At 34.3% G+C, this 9320-nt stretch overlaps 1 protein-coding gene across 1 annotated transcript in view; it reads left to right on the top strand.

The window, feature by feature from the left end:
• Positions 1-1440: 1440 nt before the first annotated feature.
• The window catches only part of LOC105459237 (protein phosphatase Slingshot homolog 2-like), a gene marked incomplete at its 5' end in the record, with an annotated part of 47529 nt that continues 39649 nt past the window's right edge, over positions 1441-9320 (top strand). Inside the window, one exon of the mRNA XM_011705106.1 lies at positions 1441-1642. Within this exon, the coding sequence (XP_011703408.1) occupies positions 1441-1642 (202 nt within the window). The remainder of the gene's footprint in view (positions 1643-9320) is intronic.

Genomic DNA, 9320 nt, shown 5'->3' with positions numbered 1-9320 from the left:
GTCTAACACCACAATTTCATGTCTATTTCAACACTGTAAAAGGATTTTCAATTCCGTTCAACCAATTCAGAAAAATTTACTAAACTGTAATGTGTCGGTAATTTCTACCTTCCAGCATTGCCTTAAAGATAATGCAAGTAAGAATTGATATGTTTTGTACATATTTAGTTTTATGTTTTCATAATATAACATAGTATTTTGTACATTATAACATGATTGAAAACATTGTCACAAAACATTTCCTTTAAGATCTTTATTTGTTAGTTATTAGAATTTTTTGATACTATATTTATGCAAAAATTTTGATAAAAATAATCTAATAGTGAGCTTAATTACAGTTTGTTTTCTGTCCTTCATTTTTTTATAACAATTTTTTGTTTTAATAACAATATGACGATTATATGATTGATTAAATTTCTAGAACATATATAAGATACTATAATAGGATAGTGAATATTCTAACACTGTACACATATTTTAATATTATACAATTGTTTATATAATATCTATGTTATTTTTATGGAAAAGTGCAAGTAGTACTATATTTCTATCCTCCCGATATTGATGCAAACGGGAAGTAGCCGGTCGAACGGAAGCGAAGCCAATGAGCTGGTTGTGTAACATTACTTCCCTATAATGTCGTTAACCCTGGAAGACAGTATTCGTAGCATCATACAAGGATTCAGTAAACAGTGCTGCATCCGAGAAATATATACCTATATATATATTTTTTTATATTTATTGATTTGTAAGAATTATTTTTTATTGAAAAGACGTTTACATTTTTTTACTCTGCATATTTAAGCACTGACTTTTTAACATTCTAAAATTATTTAATATATTTTCTGACACGTAGGCATATACCTCCTCACAAATATAATACCATATTTAGCTACGGCAAAAAAATTTTATCGGTAAGGCTCATTTTCATAATATATGGTTAACGAAAAAGGTTAACTGGAAAGTAATTAAAACACACTTTAATAAGCTTATAATCAAATAAACTAAAGGTTACATAAACATCAGTTAAATTGGCATCAAGTTAACTTGATGGTTAAATCCTAATCAAACATCGTTAAACAATAAACTTCTTGATTCTTTTTAACCTTTAGGTAACCATACATTATGAAAATGGACCTAAATGTAGTAATAAAAAAATATAACTCGTCGTTGAAGACAACATTTCGATAAAACGTATTTAAATATTAGATAGAAGAAAAATAGCCCTCTCGTTCTAATGTTAATCAATTTCGAAGAAATATATGTCACACGTATAATACATATTACATTTTAATTCGAATATTGTGTTTGAAATTACTCGCGCGCGTCGACGAACAGCTTAAGCTTACAAACTGGTCTCTTATAGTCTCTTTGTTTGTACCTAAGTGACGTTCAAATATCCATCTGCGAACTTTAAAGTTGTGACTTGAGTAATTGGAGATTTCCTTGTGTCTTTCTTTCAGGCCGTGAAACTGGAGTCGGTGCATCCAGGAAGGACGCGATATCTCGTCGTCGTTTCCTGCACGGGAAGGCAGGACGCCGAGGAGAGTTGCCTCCTCGGTATCGATTGCCATGCCAGGGCGACCGTTGGTCTTGTTCTCCGAGTTTTGGCCGACACCGCTATCACTCTCGACGGCGATGGGTGAGTTTCGCATATATATATATATCTTTCTTCCACTGTGTACTTGCCTCGCCGCCGCGAGAAACATTGCGATCTTGCTACATACATTTTGCAATGTTCCTGTGGCACTACGGATTAGCACGTTTCAGCGATTACAAACTCACGTGGACTTTATTACTTTTTCCTGCCTTATTTATGGTCTGTTATATAACGTTACTCGTTAACTGCGAATGTTCGCTGATTGTGTTAAGCAATTGGTATCTTTAAGAACTGGCTACGCGATTTTTCTCTCTCAAAATGCTTAGAAATACATGATTGCGCAAAATGTTTTTTTTTCCATTAAGTTCATTAAGTTTTAACTGTTTCTAATGTTTACGTGTTAATAAAATATGTCGGTGAGGTATTATTTTGATAGATTAATTTAGACTGGCAGATAAGATTTAGATAAGCGAAGATCATATTGAGACAAGGTCAAATGCTCCACGATAAATAATAAATTAAGCATCGCACAAACATCGTCATCGCTTACGTCACGAGTAGTGTGCGAATGTGCATCACATCTGCAAGCGCAATAGAACCGTACGGTAATGTATACAATATGATAAGACCCTGGCATATCAGGGGTCTTCTTTCTTTCTCGAACAGTTAAATAACAGTTAGATTAATTGTTGGTCTTATCATAAATCGCATACATCTTAATATATTTTCTACCGTGATATAATTGATGACAAGAGGAAGAGATCGCTGTCAAGTTTTTATTTCCTTAAGAGATCAGAAAAAAGTATTGATAGATACCCGGAACTCTCGCTTTCTCTATCTTCAACTTGCTAACTCTTTTATAGTGGAACATAAATGTAGACTATAAATCCGTTATATAAGGATATCAGAAATATCGAATATGAAATTTTAATAAACTTTATGACGAACTTTGAATTTTGTGCACATGTGAAAGCTAGTTATTTAATCAATACAAATTCTTAATCTCTAAGATTGGCATTCATAGTCCGATTTTTTGTTCAAGTTCGTCTTAAATCTGGTCTGGTTATGAGTCTTAAAATTCTATCTAGCCAATGAAATGACCGTAAAGTGTTTCGTACTTAAAGACGATCTTAAATATAAGATCAGACTATGAATACCGGCCTAAGTTTACATTTGGGATGAAATCTCTTCTTAACGAAGATTGCATAAAAATGAAAGACAAAATTTGGCTTTTCACTTATTATACATTTCTATTTTACTAAAGTTCTTTATTATTATTATTTTTTTTATTAAATACACTTGTGTAACTGTGTATCTCTTATAAAATGTTTAAATATATATTTAATAATCTGAGATAATATTTTTAGTCTGTATTGCCAAGAATTAAATTAATCGGATTGCATGAAAGACAAAATTTGATTTTTTACTTACATTTCTATTTTACTAAAACTCTCTTTTTTTTTTTTTTTTAATTAAATACACTTGTGTAACTGTGTATCTCTCATAAAATTTTCTTTAAATATATATTTAATAATCTGAGATAAAATTTTTAGTCTGTACTGCCAAGAATTAAATTAATCGGGAAATCTGTGATAGAGAAACGCGATACTTCCGTTATTCTATAACTCTGCTCGAATAGATTTTGATTGAAATCTATGATGATTCAGATTTGTAGCGCTGACGTTGCGCTGCTTTATATCCGGCAACCTGACTGATCAACAAATATTTTCATGAGCGGCACTATAGCACGCGGCCACTTTCTAATGGCTGTGCCAACTTGTCTAATTCCCTCTACTTTAAAGTGACTCATTGCCACGGCTCGCTTGCGGATTGAATGTTGCACCGATAATTAACGTGGCAGCGGCAGCGGCAGCGGCGGCGGCGGCGGCGGCGTGCGTACGCGCCGCAAAATGAAAGGAGAATATCGCAGTGGGCGTCTACGCGTAGATAGCCTAAGTATAGAACTTTATGCACTGTCTGTTTATCCGACGTAGACAATGCAATCCACGTAGACAATGCTGATATCCGTATGTGTGCTTTCTCCTCCTTTCTCCGGTCTTTTTTTTTGTTTCCGAAGCGCAGCTTTTATTCAAAGAGACTAGATTTAACTTACGTGATTTCATTCTTTACATTTTAGAACACTTTCCTGTCAATGATTTTATAATATAATGTAATCGCATCAATGCCAACGTTTTGTTCTTTTATTTATGATTTTTTTGTTTGTAAACTGATTCAATGAGCACCTTCTTTCAGTGCAAATAAACACGGCGCATAGCAATGCGATATAATTTATATACTTTTGTTTAGTACGCAGAAATAGTAAAAAAGTATATACAGATATATAGTTCGCAATACTCCACAATACAAACATTGTCGTTACTTTGGAATCGAGAAGGCAAACATTCGCGTGTAAAAAAAAAAGGAGAAAATATTTGTGTGTCCTCTGCAGAAATTCCAGATTTGCGCATTGCGCTGCAAATCACATTGTTAATCGCTCGTTCTCATTCCGGTGTATTGGCATATATATATATATAAATACCGCCTTCATAAAGATAAATGCGAAGGTCGCCACCGTTCTCTCGGGCGTAGGGAAATGGAGCGCGTTACCGTAAGGCACGCGTGTTGGTGCAAGGTACTTGACAGGTGAGTACCAAGGTTACGACGGAAGGTCGCGACATAACTTGCGAAATCGAGACGCGAAGTCAAACCGTACGGTTCAGCGTGGCTGTCTATCGCAATGCAGCGCACAGTATGGATCACATGCGCTGTCGGAAAAAAAAACTTATTACAAAAGGTGATACGGTCTTTGAAAGCGTTAATTAAAATTGTTCTTACATTAGTCAAGAAGCAGAAAAATAATTGTTACTGCAATCTTTTCGCAGGCAGCCGACTTGATGTTTTATACTCAACTTTGATACGTAGAGTCTCCTCAGAAAGAAAATTATTTTGAGTGATTTTTCTTAAACGTTTAATTATCTTTAAATTTTGGGATAATTAGCTTAATAAACTTTTAACTACTTTTAAATTTAGGGAACTTTAGAAATGATCTTGTGTTATTCAAGATAGTTTTAATGACTATATAGCGATTTTATTTAATTTGTTTGACTTTATTAGTTCATTATAATAAATGTATCATTTAAATTTTATTTTTATTTGATAATTATATCTTATTTAGGTAATTAAAAGTTTAGGAAAAATTACTCTTCAAAATAATTTTGTTTCTGAAAAGGCGTTGTATGAGACATTAAATTGCCAATCTGTGAAAATTACAATTACGGTTATTTTTACTATTTTATTTTCTTGATATAACTCGTTATTTGTATAGCTTCTCCACCATGCAACTTACAATTAGACGACAATTTCTAGAATGACAGACGCGTAAGATCCGATCGATGGATTGGCACGTTAAAGAGTTAACAGCCGCGGAATTTTCAATGGCGGTGTTGCACCAACAAGACGATTGCGATCGTGTTTGAACGATATTGACACGTGGCTTTTCGCGCGATTAGAGGGCACTTCGTCATTTTCCGTGGCCGTGGGCAAGAAGCTTATCCACGCGAGAGCACATTGACTGGGCGACGCGCGCGACGTTCGCGTCCGGTCGACCGGGCAATTCTCGTGAAATTAGCGATAAAGGGGACGGCGGGACGGATGGGCAACTCGATGCGTGGCGAAGGGAAAAGGAGAAAGAAAAGGACCGGGAAAAGAAAATGAGCGCGAGCGCCGGTCAGCTCGCGTTCCTACGATGTCGATGACCCTCGGGGCGCGGACGATCGTCTCTCTTCTTCATCTTCCTCTACTCCTCCTTTCCTTTCTCTCTTTTTCTCTCTCTCGTTTCGATGCGATTGTCGCAAACTCGCGAGAGAGTAGAGTCCCCCCCTTCCTCCCGCGCGTCAGAGTCGCAATACGTTATTCGCTTTCTCGACCGGTTGATTTGAAACACTGCCGGTTGCAGCAACAAGACTTGGCTTACTTATGGTCACGAGTTGGCGACCTCTCTCGCTATCTCTTTCCGGATAGATTATAGTTTTACAGCTGTATTACTTAATACGTAATGCAGCCAGAGAATTTAGTTGACACGTTCAATGCCGTAACGGTTACGCTTCATCGGCTCTATGATATCGACGTGTCTTATTGATACACGTGTAAAGTGCAATCGACTGATTACATGCGCCGGATAGCAAATTAAACGAGCAAACGAGTGTTACGAAAGATTGAGTTTGTTCTTTGTAACGCGCGCGCACGCACGCACACACACACTCTTCTAAGCTTAATTTACGTGGCATTGTGATAAAAGCCAGAGTAGCGCTAGCCTAAGTCAAAGCAATTGGTGTTATGTGCTAATCGGGCAGGTCGAATTGTTGAATCAGTCTTCTAAAAATTTGCGCACGCTTGCGTAAATAAGAAAAGCTCTTTCTTCTTCACTTTTACTTGCCAATATAAAATGTACGAATAGTCTCCTTTGTTTCTAATAATTCCTAAGACTATTTTTATCTTAAAGATTTAATGCACTCGCATAAAAATTGAATCTTTTCGTAGTTATACAATTTAATAATAATAAGAATTCTGAATTGCGACGTTTATTACTAAAACATTACGAAAAGTACGATAACTTTTTAGCAATTCCCTAGGCTTTATTTCTATTTTGAAGTTTTGGTACACCCTACGTAGTATTTGAAAGCAAATCTTTTTGTTGTTATTTAAGAGAGTATTCCGAGTTTTTTTGCGGCATTATTACACTAAAATATTACGAAACGTGATATACGACGTTGGAATCCGATAATATAATATAAACTCGAGGAAGTTCTTCTCTCCGTTTAAACTGCATTGTGCGCGGTTCGCAAATTTCTCAACGCCGATGCACGTATCTCGAAGAAGCGAGAAGGGCCAGCTATAAAATTCGCTCGCGGAATGTGCGTAGAGGGTTAACTGTAATCGTGACGAGAGAGGCGAATTACGATTCGAAAGCAGCGGAAGGAGGGCGTTCGCTTTACGATCCGGACGATAACGGTGCGAGCCGGGGTAATTTCGTGGCCAAGGGGGCGGAGGAAAATTGCATTTTTTCTCGTCCGTTTTTATACTTTTTCGAGGGCGAGGGTAAAAGATCTCTGCGCGAATCCACCCGACTTGTTACGTACAACACGCCCAAATTCCATCCGCGAGGCATCTTTGTGTAACCTAACCGTTCGCGATTGCGTTTGGTGAATCACCGCGGCAATGCTCGACAATGTTTTTTTTTTCTTCATTTGTTCGTAACCTGTCGCGAATATCTCTGCTTAAGGCGTGTGAGTTTTGATGTCATGTTTTAGGTATCGTTTAGCTACATACGCTTAACTGTTTCCATCGTATAGCTTTGATAAATTTTAAAAGAGTGATACTTGTCTGTTATAAAAAAAAAATAATATTGATCGATTTATTAGGTTGAAAGGTTTATATATCGCTGCAAAAAATTTTTGCGAATCAATTTTTTATTTTAATTACGTTGTCGTAGTTCTTATTTAGGTTCTCTGTACCAGTCGCTAAATCACCAATAGCTGCTTAACAAAAATATTAAAATAATAAAACTTTAAATAATAAATTGCAAATTAATTGATATACTTTTTTATGAATAATATTTTAGATTTAATCTTCATACAGATTTGAATAAATTTTTACTTGAAAATGTAAATACCTTCCTTATATTAAATAAAAAGGGAAATATGTATTTTATTTTAATGAATGTATCTTTAATAGAAATTTACTGTAAGCAAAATACGTAAAAGAAGTATTTAATTAACTAAATATGTATATTCATTTAAAAATATGTATTCTTTTCTCTTTAAAAGGAAACTTGTACGCTGGTCATTTACTAGTAATACGCATCGATTATTAATTAAAGCTAACCGGTCATTTATTAGTGTTAATTAACTGGTGACAGTGTAGACTTCATATGCAATCGTAAAAATAAGCTTCTTGTTCTTATTCGAAATTTTAGCCCATTAATTTTGCATCGTCTACGAATAATAAAAATTATTGATGTTTCGAGTCAAAATGCGTTAATTAAATCTGATTTCGCTTCTAATATTTGCGGATGAGGGAAAGCGATATGCCTCGAATAGCACAGCCGCGCCGCGTGTGTGTAACGAAGTTTGACGTGAGATACCGTTCCTTTCTGGAAAAGACGATCGCGGAATCGGCAACGATTTCCCGGAAATCTAACCGCGCGCGTGTATTACGGCAGCGATACTCGCGCGGCGCGCGATCTCCTTTACATAATGCGTAATTAATGGCAGTGCGCTGAACGCGCGCCCCTTCTCGTGTCGTAATCGCGAGAATTGCATTACCGTTGCAGTTTTGAAGCACTGCTCGCTTTGCTCGCCGGCGTAACGACGATCGCCCGATTTTAAATGGCAAAATCGCGAGTTTCATCGTCCACCCCGTTAGATCGATATTACTTAAGCAGCATTGAATCAAACTATTTTGCGATGTCACGAGCAGACTATTAATTCTCCGATGACAAGTGAAAATAAAATTGGAGTTAATACCTACCTATATAGAAGCGACTCGAAAAACTCAATTTTTTATAGTGTCTTTGTAAAAAAAAAGAAGTCCAGTCAAAATGCATATGATGTCTGAATCATTCTTTGTGCTACTGACAATTTAGCATTATAATAAAAAACGAAGATAACCGTTTATTAAGATAATTGAAAATATCAAAGAAATAATATGAAGTTTTTTTACGAAACTGAAATGAAGTATTATTTCATAATTTATTATATATATTTACGATTGTAGTCAATCTATAATAGAACAAACTGTACAGTACGTAAAATTTCGATGAATAATGAAAAATAATCGATTGGTATATTTTGAATTGCTTATTTTGAAGTGAATACTTCTCTATCTTTCGAGGGAATGAAATATGCATTTGTAACATAATAAAATGATTTATTTAAATAATTAAAATTAAATTAATAATTAAAATGATTTATTTAAATAAGTAAAATAAGATAATTAGAATACATTTTAAAGATTCTTAGAGATGAAAGCAGATTGAGCGATTAAATTTACGAATGCATATTTTTAGAATTAAATCTTTTACTTGTTCCGGAAAACAAATGAAAGAATGTCTTTATTAATTGTGTAATGGATTTATACATTGGGGATTATGTAAGATTTTGTTTTACTGAAGATATGTGTTTTTAAAACCCTTTGAGTCATCTTTATTGTTACCTAAAAAGATAAATGTTAAATTGCATAAAACTATTATATAATTCTATTTTTCCAAGCTGCTCTATATTCTGTTCTTTGCGAATTAGATAATTCAGTAAAAGCATCTTAACCTTTAGACCACCACATCCAAAAAATCACACTAACCACAATGTCGGTCTGATAGACCGCTATTATGTTCCCACTAATTTTATAAGTTAATTATAATAAAAAATATATGTTTTCTGAATACTTGTTGATGGGGAAAAGGAAAAATATGTTTTAATGTGAAAATTAACAAAAAAAATCTCATATACAAAAGAAATAAAATATATGTAAATGGTGACAAATATACTTTATAAATTGTTTACTTAAATTTTAAGTGAATAAAAAATATTATTTTAATAATTGTCTTAAAATTGAATAGTTGACTAACGAAAACAAAAGTGTAATTTATTATTAATATTATTAATGTTTATATAAATTGTTAGAGTTATTTATTATGTAATCTCTCTTATGTTATGCAACTATA

The sequence above is a fragment of the Wasmannia auropunctata genome, unplaced genomic scaffold (assembly GCF_000956235.1).
Source record: "Wasmannia auropunctata unplaced genomic scaffold, wasmannia.A_1.0 LD334203.1, whole genome shotgun sequence".
NCBI classification, from domain to species: Eukaryota; Metazoa; Arthropoda; class Insecta; order Hymenoptera; family Formicidae; genus Wasmannia; species Wasmannia auropunctata.
Note: the sequence above shows the minus strand (reverse complement) of the source record. Positions and strands in the feature narration are given on the sequence as shown.